The sequence below is a fragment of the Poecile atricapillus genome, chromosome 3 (genome assembly GCF_030490865.1).
Source record: "Poecile atricapillus isolate bPoeAtr1 chromosome 3, bPoeAtr1.hap1, whole genome shotgun sequence".
NCBI lineage: Eukaryota > Metazoa > Chordata > Aves > Passeriformes > Paridae > Poecile > Poecile atricapillus.
The window spans coordinates 84401347-84421876 of NC_081251.1; the positions used below are offsets into that span (position 1 = coordinate 84401347).

The 20530-nt window shown below is 44.1% G+C and overlaps 1 protein-coding gene across 1 annotated transcript in view; it reads right to left on the reverse strand.

Moving 5' to 3' along the window:
• MDGA1 (MAM domain containing glycosylphosphatidylinositol anchor 1) overlaps window positions 1–20530 on the reverse strand; it is a 192138-nt gene that overhangs the window by 151590 nt on the left and 20018 nt on the right. The window contains exon 7 of the mRNA XM_058836468.1: window positions 20024–20317. Within this exon, the coding sequence (XP_058692451.1) occupies window positions 20024–20317 (294 nt within the window). The remainder of the gene's footprint in view (window positions 1–20023; window positions 20318–20530) is intronic.

The window sequence follows — 20530 nt, forward strand, 5'->3', positions numbered from 1 at the left end:
TCAGGTTCTGCCTGTGTTGTATGAGATAACAAGGTGTCGCCTCATATACATGCAGCTGTTATTACATGCCTCTGTTTAACAAATTGGGCTGGCAGTGACACACCACTCCCAACAGCATATAAATAGTTTAGATGCAAACATTCACTAACAGTCAACCAATTATATTCTTTCCCCAAAAGCATCCTATATGCATTAACTTTTGGCAGAGAAACAGTTATCTTACTATTCAATAATTCATAGGTGAGCTACTCAACTGGGCAGTTCTGGGAATAAAGCAACTCATTGCCAGTGCAAACTAAGGAAAAGAAACAAAACCCGAAATCATCCCCACAAAAAAGAATAAATGAGGTTCTTCCAAAGCAAAGAATCCACATCCTTCCTCTTACTTTATAGTTTATCACTAATTTTTTTTACTATCTAATTTAACTCCCTTGCTCCAGTTTAAGCCTACTGCAAGTCCTCCCCAGAGGTGTTTTCACATCCTGGTAATCAACTCTGTACTATCCCCAGGATGTAAAGAAGGGAAAATAGAGGGAAGACAACTAATCTATGAAGTTCATCATCCTATGATAGGCCCTCCATGTTTCTGAGAAAGATTTGGAACAACTGGGAAAGGACTGATAACCTCCTCTCCCCAGGTTTGACAGCAAACCTGGTGCTAGCTGAAGCAGGACTTTAAAAGCAAAATTTATCACATTCTTCTTCATTGAAACACTCATTTTAGGAATGCTACCTCCCTCCAAGGCTACTGAGTGAGAGCGACATCTCCAGAGGATGATTCAGATGGCAGGAATTCCTAGCTGGCCTCTGTCTTGTATCTGCACAGGGAGCTTAAGGTGACTGCCAGGCCTCACAGCTCTGCTGGGTTGGATGAATGCAGAACAAAGCAAATGCATTGAAGTGACCAATGCCCCCTTCCATATGAACATTTCATGAAGTCCCAGAGCTCCTTGTTTGATGAGTTGATTAGTAAGCTAAGTCTAACACATCTGAAACCTGGGCAGCTTTTGGACAGGAATCCAATTGCTGCATGCCACAACAGAGCTCACCTGGGCAGGAAAACAGACACCAGCCTACACATTCCCCATAGTGAACACAGTGAGAAATCTTTGGATTCCAGGAAATGTCCAATTAATGCCATCACCAAGGCTCATGTCCAGAGTATGCAGCTACAGGGAATTGTCTGAATTCCCCCTTGTCTCCTGGAGGCTCTCACGCCCACACAGGAGTTACTGGGCAGAGGTGACTGCCGATTCCAAGCATCAATCCAATAGCTCCTGTTCCACTGCCGGCTGCCATAACAATTCAATTATGTCCATATGTTTACACCCCTTTAATAAAAGAACTGAAATTTAAAAGCAGGGAGGCTGCAGGAGAAAAGTACTTCTGAGGACTCCAATCCTGTCAAAATGGAGAAGAGACCCTGCTTTAGAAATGCAGTTATTGTCAGGGCTGCAGGGGATCAGAGGCTTCTTGAGGAAGCTGTTAAGCCTAATAAGGGAATTTCTGGGCAGATGGCCTGAAAGAATCTGCCACAGGCTTCAAGGAATCTGACTGCTTGTGATGAGACAAAAAGGCTTCTCCATGGTGCTATGCAACACTAGGTAAATTTATCTCATTTCCTATAGGTCATTGCCCTTTGCCTTGCCCCTGTGTCATCCCTGTGCCCCTAAACTATTGGCTCCTGACCCCATACTTAACCTGAGACACTGCAGGAAATCTTGGTCGTCACTGCAACCTTTTGGTGGGACTTTGGAATAAACCTCATTGGAATACTATACAGAAGACCCTTCCCATCTTTCTTTGCTGACCTATCCTTGATGTGCATGGGTTTTGGATACAGTGACTGTGCCCACCCGAGCAGCTTCCTAAAGAGACACTTTCGATTGGTAGCAGAAACACTATCCGTTTTTCCGCACTGCTACAGCTTCTGCTTGCAGCTGGACCACAGCATTACCTCACCTTCTGTTTTCAGTTTGAAACTAAATTGGGCCCCAAGACAATCCCTCCACAGCTGCTTTCCAAACAGGTAGGCAAAGTGAGAGGCAGCACAGAATAAGAAACTGTTGGGGGTTAGGTGTCCTTTTAGTTCTGGCTCACCTGTGGAATTTTTACCCATTAGTTGTGGGGAAAACCTGGTTGCAGGTACTTGGTGGGTACTTGAGAAACACAAAGAGTTCGGCTGGGCCCAGGGGGGAAGAGGGGCAGGAAGAAGGGGAGGGTGGGGAGAGTTTTGCTGGCTTCTTCAGCTTCAGAGAAGGAGTCTTGGCTGAGAGCTGTTGCGGAGAAGGGAATTCGCCATCACCCAGACGGAGCTGCTGCTGCTTCTTCTCCTTCTTCCCTCTTCGTTGGTGGCCTCGCACCCCCGTCCTCCCGGGACGTGTGGCAGTGCCAGCCACCGCCATGGAGCTGCTGATACACCTCAGCCACCGGCCCAAGATCTCAGCTCGTCCCTGCTGTTCCAGCTGAGTGTTCCTCAGAGCCCTGCAGGAGCACCGGGACTGACTGCCCGAGGGGGTTGTGAAGCAAAACATCTCCTCCATTCCTTCCTGTCTCGGCTGAGAAGGCTGTCACGGGGTCCCTGGCTCTGTTTTGTTGTTAATGCTGTAGTTATTGTTGTTTGTGTGCCTCATTATACATACTAGTAAAGACCTGTTATTCCTATCCCCAGATCTATCTTTGAGAGCCCTTGATTTCAAAATTATAGTAATTCGAAAGGAGGGGGTCTACATTTTTTCATTCTAAGGGAGGCTCCTGCCCTCCCTAGCAGACATCTGTCTTCCAAAACCAAGACAGAAACATTGATTAAAAAATCAGACCTGCTGTAATGTTGATGTGGTGGGATCAGACCTGGAAGGGGGAAAGATCCAAGTCAGAAAGAGTCTGGGTAGGGGAAGGAAGGCCACCCAAAGCAATTAATATAATCAAATACTAACCAGAACTCCTTAATATGTTTACTTTTAAATCTTTGTTCACAGTAGTAGACAAAAAGTATGCATGGGGCAAAGCTAGACCAGGAAGAGTTAATATAGTGGCTCACCATTTATCCACAAAGTGAAAAGAGGACAAGTTTCCCCACACAAAACAGGCTGTTCCTCAGCTTCTCCTTCTGACCTAGCAGGGAATTTGGACCAAAGATGAAGAATTCTGCATAGAGCAATGCTCAGTTGTCCCATCACTTTTCTATCTACTACCTCTGAGTTCTGCTGCCAATTGTTTAATATCCTGCTCTACTAACTGCCATCATTACCCCATTTTTCCATTCTTCACCCTTGATTGGTCTTGATTCATCTGTGGAAGACGACGACAATGAAAACATAACTGTTCGGAAAGAGGCTGAAAGGATGCTCAGACTAAAAGATTTATGGCAAACATTCAGTCTCATAGATGAAACAGCTGAGGTCAACAGATATCAAAGCAATTTTTCCCATAAGAATTAATGTAACAAGGAGGGGTGGTGCATATAGGAACTCAAGAAACGCATGCAATTTAAAAACACAGGATCAGTATATATAGCATAGAAAAAGGAGAGGCAAGAACATTTTTTGCTGTAAGCATTTTTACTGTCATTCTCTGGATGGCTACTGCTTCATCATTGTCATCATCATTTTCAGATGAAGCAAGGTAGATCAAATCAATCATGAGCAAAGGATGGAAAAATGAGGATGGGTTCAGGAGGTCTTCAGATGAAATGGCTGAGATCTTTCAGAACAGTGACTGGCTTCAAAAAGCCAGCTGCCAAACAGCCACCATCTCTGCCATCTGTACATTCTGTTTTTCCCCTCCATCCTTCACACCATTACCTACATTTAAAATGTGTGACATTCCTAAGGACCTTTGCCCAACTCCTCCTCTATTAATGAATTATGAAAAAAATACTTTATCTGCCTTATTAGTACTGTCATAGCTTTTCATGAATGTGTCTTCAACAGATTGCTTGTTACCGAGGATCATGTCTCTGCACTTTGTTCTAAAAGATGCTGCCTGTCTTTGGACACAGCAAAGGATCTGGCATTTCTTCAGGAATGGGTGATATCACGAACCTCAGAGAGCTATATGGACTCAAGCTATAGAGGACTTACTCCTGCATTGGAAACCTCCTGTCTTCTCTTGACGCTGACCCTGTGTTTCCCAAGGCATACCAGCCCTGCTGCTGAAGCAGGTGTAGCCTTGTACCCCCATCTTTTCCTGCATGAGAGAGACCACTTTCACTTCTGAAAGTCACAGGTGCTGTGTGCTCTCAGAAATCACTTTTTAGGGCTCAGGGTCTTTTGTAGCAGAGGGCACAGAAAGGAGGCCAGTGACAGAACTGGCAACCATTCAAGGACAGCAGCTTGCTCCTCAACCTCCCCATCTGGCTATCAGCTCTGTCCCATCTCCTCTGGATTTGGACCAGGAGAGGGAAGTTTATTAACAGTCCCACTCACTGAATAAATCTGATCTGACATTCAGTTCTCCGTGACTGACCTCATACTGGGCCAGTACAGAATGAACGCTTGCAGCATCCCTGGAATGTGGTCACTTGCCTATCTCATACAGACACTTCTTTGCATTTGCTGAGGAGAGCTTCAGCTGCAGCCAAGGTGATATGCAGGACAAGTGGGAAGGACACACTCTATTTCTTCTCCCAATCCCTGGATTTTGGCCCAACACATAAACATCTGAAGCTGATTCTGTAAGTTTTCATTAATCTCATTCTCAGCTCTCCTGGGACACAAAAATTGAGGCTGTTACCTTCCTCATTCTGACCTACTGCATCAAGATCTGAAAGTGGATCCTGGCCTGAGTCAATCCATCAGCAATCATCATTCTGAGGGGCTGCACCAGCACACACTGTGACACAGCATCCTGCTCCTGCCACTGTCTCCAAAATAAATAATAATGCCTCCCAGGTAAAATAATAATATCCCAGGTAAAAAGGACATTTTAAACCAGTTTCAGCAACATTTGCTGAGACATCCCACTGTAGTGGGCAGGATGTAAATATAATTCTGCCTACAGTTTTGGAAAGAACTTGCATGAACTTAAATCTTGAAATATTTGTGATATAAACCAGAGAAGACAGAATGACAGGCTGTGTCTGTAAGACTCTAGCTAGGTCTACATACTCTGATCTGAATTCCTCAGTGCAAAAATGGCAGACTAAAAACAGATCAGAAGAACCTTAAAAATGACACAGAAAGTAGTAAAATATGTGGGAAAACTACATCCAGCCAGGCCTTTGAGGGGAAGTTTGTGATAGCACCTTGTGCACACCAGAGGAGATAAAATTGTTCATGCATGTTCTGTCCATGCATGTACTGCCTATGGAGCTACAAACACAAATCAATTGGATCAACCAAGCAGATGAAACCTCAGAACCAACATCAATAAACCTTTTTATTCCTCACTGATTCCATAAAAAAACTCATGGAAGATGAATGTGGGATGCAACATTCCAAGTTAAAAATGAATGATGATTAATATAGTTTTATGGGTCCTCAGCAGACAAACTGGGTAGTGTTTGAGAAAGCAACAAGAAAAGCAACTATCTTGTCATAACATCCTCAGGCTTTGGAAAGAGTTTGGCTTGCTTCCACATGACAGACTAATTGAATATGTCATACTACTCAAATGCAGCCCACATTAAGCAGATTAAAAACACATTAACTGAGAGAGTTCAAAAAGAAATTTTAAATGGCTGCACACACCATTGGGATCTCTCTAGTCAGAGGAAACACCTATTCTAGGAAGACATCTCTAAAAACAACCCACATGCACCTCTTAAACTATGCTATTTCACATCTCCATCACACCCGGGTCAGAGACCCAGAGAGCAGGTTGGCAAAACTAAAGTATATAAATTATAAAGTGACCTGTTCAGGCTGTGTAGCCAACATCACACATAACAACCTGTTCACTGTCATTCAGTGTCTGAATGACCTTACATCTGTTGGCAGCTGGTGTGACTGGGTCGACACTTTGGCACATCTGTGGCATGTGGCCTGGGCTTTGCTTCCTTCCCTCCCACACAAAGGCAGTGATATCTGACAACCACGATCCCTAAGCACCTGTGTCAGTACCAACATTTCTAGAAGATACAAAATACATAGCAGAAAATAACATACTAAAGAAGTACCTCTTACAGGAAAATTCAGCTTGACTGATGGAATAGTCTTTCAGTAACTTCATTCAATTTGTCCTGAATATTCACAGAAGCATAGAAAATTTGGGGTGGTAGGGACATTTAAAAGTCATAATGCAAAAGTTCTTGAAAGAAAACTGTTGAGGAAAGAATGTGTCACTCTTGCAAGGAAAGAGACAATGACTCCAAGAGGAGCCCGAGTTAATGTAACCCATTAACATCAGCTTTCAGCTTAATTCTGTAGTCCAAAGATGTCCAAATCCTTGGATGTTTAAGGCAAAGCTTACTAAATATATCGTGAGATGGGCATCCCATCTGCACTGGTGAGATAATTTCTGAATGCCTGTTTAATACGTGTAGCCATGCTGACAGAACGATGTTGAGAAAAAAATGAGAAGAGTGCTATAAAAATAAATATAGGGCTGGAAAACATTCCTTGTAGTGAATGGTTAAAGAGACTTTCTGGATTACATATTGAAAAGGCTAAGAGGTTACTTGCTCTGGTCTGAGACTACAGGAGGAAGAGACTGCTGATAACAAATAGCTCATTATGTGAGAAGACAAAGGCATAAAAAGAGCTTGTAGTTAGAAACTGAAATGAGGCAGGCTTAGATTAAGTGACAACAACTGAACCATGAGAGCAAAAACATACTGGAACAACTTACTGAGCAACACAGCGAATTCTCTGTCACTTCTGGATGTGACAAGATGCTGCACTGAAAATGTACAAATAATCCAGGTTTAGATGCACAAAGGTAAACTCTCCTTGTTCCTCACTTCCATCAGTGAAAAGGGCTACACTTGATATATAAGTAAGTCTCCTCTCCAGACAAACAGCAGAAAATGGTTACAAAGAGGTTCAAAGAGATCTTGGTTCCTCATAGTGATTGGGAACCTAAAGTCACAGCATTTTGATAAGCAGATTGGATCACATAAGCTTCTCCAAAGGGTTTTTTAAAAACACCAAAAAAATCCCAACACAAAACCCAACTGTCTTAGGGTGACTTTATGAAGCTTGTACCCCAGTTGTCTGCTTTTTGTTATATATTATGTTCTGCACCTTTAAGACTAGTTCTGAGAACAAAGTGGGGGAGAGAAGAAGTGCACAGTTTGTTTTCAGAAACGGCACCCGCTGCTCTGCATGCTCCTCCAGACTGTGTTGACTGCAGCACAGACAGAGGGGGAGAGCTCTCTGTTGCTTCTAGTTAGTTTTTAGTTAGCTGAGGAAGAGAAGCTCCCTGGACTGTGGCTTTTCTTTTTCTTGGAACTGATCGGCCCTGCTCTGGACTGAAAACCCAGAAAAACGCTGGGAGCTCACACCTGTGGACCACTGGGGTCCAGGATGCTGCATTTTCCAGCACAAGAAGGACTGATAAAAGGCCAAGCAAACCAAGCTACACCCCACAAAAAGGACTTTCTGAATTTGCCATCTCTTCAATGGCAATGACCAGCAAGAGGTTTTATTGTTTAATATTATTAATTTTTCATGCTTGTGAATACTTTACTTGTTAAATAAACAGGTTTTTTTCCACTTTTCTCCAAGGACATCTCTTCCTGAACTGATAGGGAGAGGGGCTACTTGAATCTTCTTTCTAGAGGGAGCCCTTTGGAAGTTTCCTCCCAAATTTGCCCTAAAGCAGAACATCAACACTTTCCTCCTCTCTTTAACATCTATAGGTAGTTTCATTTGCATTTTTTTCATTTATACATGTAAGTTGGTTCCTAGAAAGTGAATCAGTATGAAAACTTACCCACTTCCATGCATAAGTCTGGACTTTTACCAAGCCTCATTACAAGCAGCCAAAGGGGAAGAGAAGGATTTCCAAATCACAAAACTCTATTTTGAGTTGCTCTTCTTCCCTCTGATCAAGCCTACCACCATTTTCTTATCCCTTTAGATCCACCATAATCTCTCCAGCAACCCGTCTTAGATGGAGGGTTGCTCATTTTCCCTCAAGCCTCATTTTTCTGTTTTACAGCATACCAGAATGCTGGCTGAAGGGCCTGTGCTATGCATAAACTATGAACTGCTCAGAAAATCCCAGCAGACTTAGTGCTATTAAGCTCATCTATATTGCATTAAATTATTAGTTACTGTATTCTAGCTTGTGATTAGGACAGTGGAGTATCTCTCTGCAATCAGCGCTTTTTAAGGAAAATCCCTATTCAGTGCACTGTCATTCATTGTTCTCTTGACCTTAATCACATCCACTGTTGGGAACCTCTGTTAGTTTTGGCACGCCAAACAATTCCTCCTGTGAAATGTTTGGCCAAATTTGGCCCAGAGTTGGGGCCTATTTGCATGAGATTTGCAGCACTTCTTTCCACCTGTGAGGGCAGGTCACAACAGATCAAGAATCTTACTTTTCCTTCCACTTCTTTCTAATCTGGGCCTCCTGTAGAACTTGAGATCTCAGTCTCAATCCCAAACTGACATTTTGGTCCTAGCAGTAGGATTAGGGTTCAGAGAACCATGAAGGCTACAGCTGCAGGGATACTGGGACTAGAAAACACATGCCAAGTAGAGCACAATACTGCACCAACATTGATCTCGCCACATCTTTCTTAATCTGGGCCACCCATGGTACTGGGGACCTCAGGCTCTGTCCAAAGCTGCAGTTAGTGGTAGGGCTCAGAGAAGCAAAATGCCTACAGCTCCAGGGATACAGGGGCTGGAAAGCCTACATTTCCAGGAATTAAAAAAAACCCAGTCACAAGTGGTGTTACCCAGTGCTCAGTGTTGAAGACAGCTCTGTTTAATCTTTATCTATGATCTGGATGAGGAGATCAGGGGCACCCTCAATCAGTTTGCAGACACACCAATTTGGGTTGGAGTATCAATCTTCTGGAGTGTAGGAAAGCCCTGCAGAAGGATCTGGACAGGCTGGATTGATGGGCTGAGACCAGTTCTATGAGGATGAACAACATGAAGTTCTGGGTCCTGCTCTTGGGTCTCAACAACCCCTTGCAGCACTACAGGCTGGGGCAGAGCGGCTGGAAAGCTGCCCAGCAGAGAAGGACCTGGGAGTGCTGGCTGACAGTGACTAAACATGAGCCAGTGTCTGCCCAGCGGGCCAAGAAAGCCGATGGCATCCTGGCCTGTATCACCAATAGTGTGGACAGCAGGACCAGGGCAATGATTGTTCTCCTGTGCTCGGCACTGGTGAGGCCTCACCTTCAATCCAGTGCTCAGTTCTGGGCCCTTCACTACAGGAAAAGACATTGAGGCGCTGGAGCATGTCCAGAGAAGGGCAATGGAATTGGTGAAGTGTCTAGAAAATAAGTCCTACAAGGACTTATGACTGAGGGAGCTGGGGTTGTCCAGTCTCTAGAAGAGAAGGCTCAGGGTAGATCTTATTGCCCTACAATTATCTGAAAGGAGGCTGTGGCAAGATGAGGGCCAGTCCCTTCCCCAGGCATTTAGTGATAAGACAAGATGAAATGGCCTCAAGTTGTGTCAGGGGAGGTTTGGTTTGGATATTAGGAAAAATTTCTTCACCTAAAGGGTGTTCAAGATTGGAACAGGTTATCCAAAGAAGTGGTGGAGTCACCATCCCTGAAAGTGTTCCAAAAATTATTTGATCTGGCACTTTTTGATATGGTTTAGTGGCCATGGTGGTATTAATCCAGATGTGATCTTGAAGGTCTTTTCCAATCTTACAATTCTAAATGAACAGTCTCAGAAGTCAGCTTCCTCCCAGTAAAACCTAACAAAAATTTCCATGAATTCCTGTAACCACGCATGACCCTAGAAACAAAGACTCCAAAATTAAACAGAAAGCAACAGCTAGGCATGCAAATAGGAAATTTAAGCATGTCTGTCAGTTCCTGGGACCAATGATGGATTTGCAGGTTCATTACTGGGATCATGAAAGAAAACCAACTGTTTTACCTCGAGTAATGGAGGCCGATTATATTTGAATCAGAAGCAGCAGCTGAGGTAAGGAAGGAGTGTGTACACACTTGTACTTATTTGTGTTTGCAATAGAGAGGCAAAGACTGGAAATCAAGAATGATACAAAATAGGGTGAAAGGAGTGCATGTTGGAAATATGATTTCTGCTCACTGAGAAAACACTATTTCTTGGCTTCAAAGAAAGAGCAATTTCTTAAGCAAGAAACTGGCCCAAGTGGAAAAGCCCCAAACAAGTCATTGAGCAGCTCCACAGAAAGATCCAAAAAGTTCCCATGACCTTTCTAAAAACAGAGCCCTCACCTTCCCTGTAATGTGTCCCAGCACAGAACTGGAAACAGGGAGACTCACAGGGATGTAGAGAAGCCTGAGCACCTCTGAAATTTAATTCTCATTTTTCCTTATAGGAGTGAATGTAATTAGTGCTGCTTTAGAGCTTGGAGTCAGAATGGTCACAGCTAATTCAAAACACATTCAGGATGTTCAGTTTTCTACTGGGGCTTCTGTTCATACCAGGAATGTCTCAGTAGCTTCCCTGCAGAAGTCCCCTCCTCAAAAGTGGCACCACTATTCCATGCATTGCTTCCATGTGCCTGCCACAATCCTCCAGTCCTCCTGGGCTTGAGAAAATAGCTCTGCTCCAATGCTAGAACCCAGGAAGCAGGTGAAGAGTAGCATGGGATTCTGCCCCTGCACCGTCACAGGTGCTGCCTGACATGGTTTACAGACCAAAATACTGGTAGAAAAACACATGCACAATGCCATGGCACCACACAGCTCTCTCTGGAAAAGAGGCTGGAGGAAAAAGATCTCTGCTTCCCTGGCACAGGTCCTGTGTCAGGTCTGATGGCCTACGCTACCCTGCAGGTGTGGACAGCTGTTTTCTCTGTGCCTCAGGCCCTTATGCAGAGGCTGACAGTTAACATGAGAAAAGGAATCACAATTTTTGTTTGCTTGGTGACTTCCTGGTTTTTCTAGTGAGTTCTGGTCAATGACATCTCTCTCTCTCTCTCCACCACCAAGAGGCAGAATTTGATAGGGACAAGCCATTCCCTCTTTTCCTGTCCTGTGACCCCAGGCTCAAAACATGAGAGCTGACAGCAGTTTTCTAATTTGCTCCATTTTCTACTTCCCTTGCCCCACACTGCTGAAGCTACTGTGTCCTTGTTTCAGCTGGCACAGAGTTAATTTTCTTCATAGTAGCTGGTATGGTGCTCTGTTTTTGTTTCAGGTACAATGCTGTACTTAGAATGAGAATAATGTTGATAATGCACTGATGTCTCAGTTGCTGGTAAGCAGTGCTGTTGTAATGCATTTAGAAAAAATGGTATAACCCAAGAGAATGTACCCCTGAAAATGTAGAATGTAAAATTGTTTCCCTTATCTCTTTCTCCCCAATTCCCCTTATTGGCTGTGTGAAAGTAAGCCACCCTCTTCCCCCACCTTCAAAAAGAGGCACTTATCAATATTCTTTCCTCTTTCCCTCCTGCTCTTCTTCTCCACAGGACCCCAAGAAATAAAGCTGCACTTCCATCTCAGCAAAGGAAAGGGCCTTGTTTTTTAGTTCTTCTGTTCTATGCTATACTATCTCTCTGTTTCCCTGGCTGCAGCTGGGTGGACAGTGGTAACAGAGAAGCAGGGGACATAGAAATTATAGCACAGTGCTTTTAACTCAAGGACTTTTCATTGTATCATGCTCTGCCAGTGAGCAAGTGTACAAGGAGATGGGAGGGAGCACAGCCAGGACAGCTGACCTGAACAAACCAAAGGAACACTCCATACCATATAATGTCATGTCCAGTATATAAACTGGGGGGAGACGGCTGAGAGGCACCAACTGGTGCTGGGGGATGGGCTGGGCATTGGTCAGTGAGCTGTGAGTGATTGTACTGTGTTTCACTTATTTTTCTTAAGCTTTTCTCCCTTTTATTCCCCCCCCCCTTTACATTACTATCATTACTATTAATATAATACTGTATTTCAGTGACTAAATTGTTCCTCCCTTAATCCACAAGTTTTACCTGTTTTTTTGGATCTTCCTCTCATTCATAGCAGATTCCTCATGAGTTCAGATACCAGTCCTATTTATCACCCTTAGCAGAGAATATCCCATAACCCCACATTCCAGGATCCACAATGCTTTCTCTGTCCTGGCCAAGTTCCCATGTCTCTTGGACCTGTACTGCTGCTGCACAGGCCAAAAGAGAAAGCAACAGCTGCAGTCCCAGACTGTTTGACTCTGACCTACTGACTGGAGATAAGCACATGGCAAAAGTACTCACAGTGTATGTTACATCCTTGTGAAACAGAAGCAGAGCCAGGACAACCTCTCCCTCCAGCTAGGCTATCTGGATGCAATCTGGGTATCACCAGCTGTATCACACTTCAGAGAACTTTGGTGCAGGTGGTTTTACCCATGATCAAAGCCGAGACAACAACAGGATTCAAAAGCAAAGCAGTTTCCTCAGAATGGCAAGATGGGAAGCACTGAGAAAGTGTCTGACAGTCCTTTGGCAGCAGTGTGCTCCTGTGACAACCACATTCATGAGCGAGACCCAAACATGCACATGCTGAGCCTCACAGGATGCTCAGCACAAAGTATTTGAGAGGATTCTGGAGTTGTTTCTTATCCCAACAAGTTGATATATACCTAGGTCCTACAGGAAAATAGCTGCCATGGCAGGAAAACCTTAGAAGGAATGTTTGCATTAGAACAGTATGAGATTTGGTGTTCACCCCTGAAAGGGCCACAGGTGAGCAAATATCTGCAGAGAAATGACCAAGATTACCTGCCATTCACTGTGTCTGTATAGCTCTTGCCTCTCCCTTCCTGACAAAACTGTACAGCTTTAATGTGTCTCTCTCAATAATATTAAGTTGCTCTTCCTGCAGAGTCTGGCCAAAAACCAGGATAATGGCAGATTATGGAATGTGTATTTGTTTCTCCCAACAATATCCAAGAAATGGACTAAGAAATTTAAACCAGTTCTCTTTTGAAAAAACAAATTCATCTCTCTAGGTGAGGAGCTCTCACACAAGCTTTTCCTCAGACTATTATTGCAATCACAGAGGTGCTGAGAGATGAGCAGTGAGCTGTACAGAAGCTGAATGGCAGCATAGGTGGGCTCACACAGTAGACCCAGGTTCCAGCTTCAAGGCAGGCTCTGACCTTCCCAATGCACATATACGGGGGTTTTCCTATCTTCTTTCATTTCATTTCCTTTCTTCATTTACCCAGGGCACAGCAAGGAGGCCTCACTGTACTTTTCATCTGACGTGTGGTGCCAAAGACTGGACATACCAGCTTTGCAAAATCTGCTCCTCAGCCTCCAAAATCCCCCTGCCATCTGGGCCTTTTGCTTTATGTCTCAAGTCTCTTGTACCTTTTGGCCATCACAGCGTGCAGACATGCTCTGTCAGACCAATTTCAATCAAAGAGGTAAATCAGAAAAGCTCTCAGGGCACAAGGGAGACTTCCCAAGAAATGCGAGTGAGTGGCAACACATGGGAACCTTCCCCACAAGGCAGCAAGCAGAGAAGAAACTACAGCTCTGCAGGGTAAAAACCAACTGTTAAACACTGACAACAAAAATTCAGACTAGCCAAAATTCATACAACTGCTTTACCCTGTGAAATACAGGTTTGTTTTTTTTAAAAAAGCTGCATATAAATAATGCTACAAAAAAAAACCTCAGCACTGGGAATCCTGGGGCTTTGCTGTACAAACATAAAGGTGTTCAAAAGAAGAAAGCTTTAGTTAAGCATCCTTAGCCTGCCAGACTATCTGCCCCTTAATGCCGTGAGGCTGGCAAGAGGGTAGGTGAGTCCTGCACAGTAAGTTTTAGTACAACCCGATGTGAGGACCCAATCCTAAACTGATGTAAGTGCTGTCACAGACTCCATGTATCAGGCCCCAGGACCAATAGATGGTAATTGTTATGACAAATCTGAGGCCAACTGTAAGTCTCTGTGGTTGTTTCTTTGCTCTGAACTGTGGCCATTTGTGTTTACGGCCACAAAAGAGTAAAACTTCAGCCTGTCCTGAGACTGACAACTCTAATTAGCTGTTAGCAGCCTGGGCATTGGGAAGCAGAGCAAGCAATCCTAATGCCATATCACCCAGGACAGGGCTGCGTGCATAAACACAAGCTCTAAATTAATCCCAAACACAACACTGGAAGAAAAAAGTGTGTTGACAATCAGAAATGAAATCCTCTGCTCTTAACAGAGGGAGCAGAGGGGTGCTGTGTATTGAGAGAAATGCAGAAGTAACATGTATACTTTCAGCTCAATCACAAAAACCTCTGTACAACTTATTTAGGGATAAGCAGGGAAGATTTCCATCAAAGTGAAACCTAACTACCAGGTCAGGCTTTGTTAAGACTGGTGGTTCAATATCATGCCCATGGCTATGAATTATTTCATTCTTTTATGAATTAAAGTCTCTAAGTTTGCAAACACTGAACTTGCAGAAGGCACAGTTTTCCTTTGGCTTTGAATACAGACACACTTGCCTCAGAACATCATTCTTAAGCCTCTGAAGGTGTTAAATGAACCAGAACACACTAGAGCTCTAGCTGGCAGGACAGCCCAAGGTTTCCCTCTCTTGGCAGCAAGATCTGTACCATGGAGAACAGCAATACTGAAACATGAATGAAAGAGTAGGAAAGCTCTAGCCACTCCAGAAGCAGAAAAACCATCTTCTGTCCCCAAGTTAGCTCCTGAACTGTGCTCCTCAGCTTGGAGGAGGGTATCAGGATGAATTTCACCAATGAAAATAATGAAGAAAAATAAAACAGTCACTATAAATAAATACACTCAGAAATTAAACCAACCAGGTACAAAATTCTTAGCAGATGGCTCCATAGTGCAGCTCGAACGGCCAAGCAGCAAGACAGATAAGCCAGCTCAGCCACAGACAGAGGGGTCAGCTCCAGCCCCTGACAATCTCATTTCTCTTAGACTCCCTTCATAGCAGGGAGAGTTGCAGGGAGCTCTTAGGAGCCAAAACCTCAGTCTTAGATACTCTGCAAAAATATCTCCATGCCCAAAACATGTCTCAAGAGCACTTTTAAGAAAGCAGTTAATATCCAAGCTTATAATTTCAGGAGGAGGCAGGGCACCAGCAAGAAGCACTGACATTGAGCTATGGCTTCAACAGTTGATCGAAACAGTTTAATGCATTTCCATTTCCAGTTGCATGGATCCAGCAATGTTTCTTACTTATTTACAGTATCAACCCCTCCCCTGCTCCCCACCCTTGTGTTTGCTACATAAATAACAGGGGAAATTGATGCTGACTATCATCTGCCTGATGTACAGCACTGCCAACGGGTTCAGCAGGATTTTAAAGAGGAATGAGTCAACAGTGTGTGACCAGGAATAACATTTGCCAGTGTGTGAGCTTGAATAGGAAAACCTATCTGTGCCCACCTGAACATTAGCTAAAGTGACAGTGGCAACTAGATGCCCTAGCAGGATGGGTTCTGGCAATCTTCCAGCTCAGGGCAGAGTCAGACCTGCTAGTCACCAGCCCTATAGCAATGCCTGTGTCTAGGACTATAAATGGCTCTTGAAGTCCTGATAACCATCTCTCCAAAGCAAATGTCAGTCTGCTTTCCTGATTATACCTAACATTCACTACGCTTTGAAGATAAAGCACAATAACCCACCTGCTGCCTAATATGGCAGAACTTCATCTAAGGGCAGCAAGTGTAATCCTTTGGAAATCAATCACATATGATTGTGGGCTAGTACTTTAGACCCAGAAGAGGAAAAATTCATAGGCCATGTTATTGCAGGGAAGGAGATACTCAGGTTAATTTCTTTTTTAATCTTTTTTCCTGCAAAGATTTCACCAGCTGTGTGATCCCAACATGGGAAACAGGGCCAACTTTCAGACTTGACTATCGAAAACAAAGTCAGCCCTATGTAACTATCTCCCTTTCCTCCTACTCTTCTTTCATTGGGCACTCAGAGACATCAAAACCTCTGCCAAACACAAAAATGGAAGCAGCAAAAATATGCTTATCTCTTATCTTCAGAACTTGGTGAAGTAATTAACAACTCAACAGAGGACACAGGTGCTCTTCTACCAGGCTTTGATGGTTATCCAAAGAGGGAGAAGCCATTCAGATGGTCAAGTGTGCGCCTGAGACAGCAAGTAGTGAGTGCTGTGAAGGAGGATAAACCCATTTGCAGGAAAATATGGGAGTAGATATATCAAGGATCAGGTGGGATTAGGAGTGCAGCGCTGAGCTAGACTTGGACGGAGATGTGCAGTAGTTTATGAGATGTTCAGGACTGGCAAAGCATCAGAGCTGACATAATATTATTCAAGCAGGAAAATGTACTAAGATTGCAATTTTCACCATACTGTTTTATGAGTCTCTAACAGAGCAAATGTCATATTCACCATGGTAAGGCAGTCACCTCAATGGCTACCTCTAGCAACAGCCAGAGCTTAAAAGTCACTACTGACCTCTGTAATTCCTGGAAATACTGTTTTGACCAGTCTTTTAGACTACATGGCTAATACACATCTTTCAAATTTTTGTTATATACTTGCTAAATTAGTAGCATCCTTTTCACTGATCCACACATGCATGCTTTCTTTCATCTTCTCATACATATCAGCTCAAATGACACTACGGTGTTCCAAAACCCTGACTGCTGCACATTTTCAAGCCCATTGTGTGTTTCACAGCCTTAGACTAGTTTCCCTACACAGAGTGGCCCAACCCTGATTTTAAACACACCTCTGCAGAGGATTCATTTTTCTGCTGGGATTTTCTCAAGTACCTGGTCCTGAAAAAAACCTTGATAACAGCTTCAGTGATGGCATTGATATTATTAACAGCACTCTGCCACTCCATTAATATTTTCATTTCAAGACTTCAAAGTGCTGTGTTTGTTATGCTCCACAAATATTCAATGAGATGGGTCCGTTTTATTCCTGTTTTGAAGATACAGGAAAAAATGACAAGACATTGCCAATCCAAGTGGTAGATTCCCAGGAATTCTGACAAGCCCGGTCTCTCACTCTAACCATTAAGCAACATTTCTTCATCTTAAACACGGAGATATAAGGCTGCACAGACTTTCATAAACTTATTAATCTTCCAAAGGTTTACACTACAGACCAAGAAGTCCAGAGAACAGATCATCCATCCTGTCAGAGACCTGACAGTAGACAATTTCAGCTCCTAAGCTAAAAGAAAAGCAATTTCTTCTGCTTTATAAATACAAAAAGTAACTTTTTCTGCTTTCTAAATACAAAAAAAAACCTAAAAAGTCCAAACACCTTTTTCTGACAGCTGACTTGTTCTTTTTGTCTTCTTATTCTCTTTCCACTATTGCAGTTGGAAAAGCGTATTTTAGACTACTATGTTACAATACAGCACTATATGCATGAGGATGAAGGGAGAAAACCAAGGGAAAAGAGAAACACAGAAACGGGTCCTGACATCTAATCAGATCTGCTGTATTGATTTTGCAACTTTCACTTTGGAGCAAATCAGAGTAACAGCCACATTACCATCCAGAATGTGCTGCTCCCTGGAGCGAGGCAGTTCCAGAGGAGCTCCCATGGTCACACAAACAGGCGGCCTGCATGCACACACACACACGGCCCTAAGGATGTGCATCTCCGGAGCGGTGCTCTGACAGGATGTGCAGGCTGGGTGAGGTGACAGAAGTGCTCATCACGGAGGTTGCAGGAGCCACACAATCCCCATTTCCAACAAGATGAGAATTCCAGAGCAAGCCACTGCACTGATGAGCTGCCCACGCTGGAAAGCTGTATTTCAATTAACCACAGCAGCCCCTGCCACACCCACATCTTTCCAGCAGCATGAACGAGGAGAGGGATAAACAAGACTGTGCTGTTTCTTAGTCTATTTTCTGCATGAAGGGAAAGGGAGGAGGCTGTAAAAAGGACAAGAGCAATTCTTGCCCTACTTTCTTGGTTTGCAGTTTCTTTTTCATACTAATGGAGGGAGCAATTGACAGCATTGAAACCAAAGCTGCCTGCTGAGGCACAGAACAGGCAGTGCCACCATGAAGTCCTTCCACATTCTCCAGGCAGGAGGAGACAGCTCAGGTGCACAAACACTCAGTATGCACCCAGCTTCCACTAAGGGTACACAGAACTGATTGACAAGGGAAGGAAGCTGTTTGGGTGGGCTGGCACGTGGACTATATGACCATTACATGGGCAAAATCACAATAAAACATTGCTTGGCCATGGAAAGAGCGATAGGAAGAGCATGTTCAGCCACTCTTTACACAGAAGTTCATCACATCTCTGCTTTCCTGTGGGTCACATCATAGTCACTGCCCCAGATAGCTTCTGGCCTAGACCTACCATCTATCTTGTGTGGGGAATCATGCCCTTCCCCTTCAGCCCAAGATTCAGGTTTGTGATCCCCCTCCAGACCACCTAGCAAGACTGAAATAATCCCAAACTCAGCACTGCTGCTCCCTCTGCAGGGGCAGTGAGGGCCAAATGAGGTCCATACAGCTTTCAAACAGCAACACCAAACTGGGGACAGCAGCAGGTCTGATGGTTCTTTGCTTTAAAAGTGAAATTTTACTATATCTGTCATCGTCTCTTAATGTGACCAAGATTTGCTGCCATGTCCCTCCAAGTCCCATATGACTGAAGCAGGCTGCTTTCCTGAACAGCTCAAACCAAGATACATTTTCACCCTCCTTAAAGGAAGCTTCTCCACACATACTTACCTGCCTGGAAATCTTCACACATTTCTCTATCTCCTCCTGTAATCTAAGCCTGCCACGATCCTGATAGATAGAGATAATTTTAAAAGGGGCTCTTCAAATACTCAAAGTGCCTGCAGGATTTCACACACCTCTGTTATCGCTGTGCTCCCAGCAGCTCACATCTTCGAGCAGTTTGTCTGGTTGGTTTCAGCCAGGTTGTCTGCTCTGGTCTCACTTCTCTTATTCCTGGGGAGTGAGCCTGGGAGAAGTGTGGCAGCATGTCTGATGAATGCTGCTGTGCTGTGTCTGGAGGCTGGTCAGTCACAGTCCACAGGCAGTATGCCCAGGTGTAAATTAACCTGTTCCCTGCCTGCCCCCCACCTGTCAGATCTGCAATGCTCAGAGTTCTCTGCCAGTGTTCAACAATTGCACAATACTAATGGGACAAGATCTGCTGAGAGAGCCAAGGCATTTTATCTGGCTACCTTCCCCCAGTCTGATTCAAAATCTTGTAAGAGCACAGACTGCTTCATGTCAAAACACACCTCAACAACTGTGGGAGCTGAGCAGGAACTCACTTCTCTGGAGGGAGAAACCACTGCAGGGAAAGTATGGAGATGTCACCCAATGCAGCATCCTACCCTCTCTGTTCACCTCTATGTACAGATACTGCCTTCAGGTAGGGCTGGGAGAACCACCTGTAGCCGAAATCACTCCACACACCAGCTAAAAATCAGTTTTCTGTTACTCACAGCCTGGTTGCATGAAAACTATTTGAGAGTATCCATTCCCTGTTAGGTCTACCTATCATTGCCTTTCAGGCAAAATGTTTCAGGCATATCCAGAAGCAACTAAGTTGAAGAAAGCATTGTGCCATGGAAATGGTCTAAATAACATTCACTTTCTAACTTTTGAGTACTTGACTTTACAAAATTAGTAACATATTCTGAAGGAATTTGACACACATGTAATGCATACAAACACACCTGGTAAAGCTGCACTTAGCCCCTGACATGTAAATAGAAACCACTGTACACAAATGCATACAACACCACTCCCTTCCACTTGCAACATGCTTGCCATATGGTACCCTGTCCTTAGTCTGGTGTAGCCTGACCAATTAAATATAAACTGTTCAAAGGTCCGCAGGCAAAAGAGATGTGTGTCTGCTCAGCCCAGTAAGAAAGGTCAACCCTGCCTAGCCCCCAGGGTTTTGTGTACATAGACATTCAGGCAGGTACTCCAGCACTGTACGGTTGTACTCACACTGTACGTTCAGCTGCACCAGGGCTTCTCGGGGTCTGATGTTAAATCCATTGTACCTGGCTGTCTGACACTTATAGGTCCCGCTCATTTCTCGGCTCACACTCTCCAGGTGCAGCTTCCCATCATATGTCTCCATCATCATTGTCCCTGAAGGCATGGGTGTTTCCTTATCTACCCGGGACCAGATGATGGGTGGCTTTGGCTTTCCTCGAACCTCGCACTGCAGCTCAGCCCTGGAGCCTTCCCGTACAGTGACGGTGGACTGACCCTTAGGGACACTGATTGTTGGTGGCACTACAAGAGAGACAAGAAGGGAATAATTTTACACTGAGTTTTCATAAAGTAAGGAGTATTCTTCAGATGCTTCTGATCCAACAGCCTTTAACTCCAAAGGTTTCCACTTGACGCACTGCAACCCCTCTACAAACACACCATCCGTGCAAGTTATCTTACAGGGTCTGGAGCTTCAGGGTACCAGGGAGGATTCCAGCCTTTCCAACAGTGTGT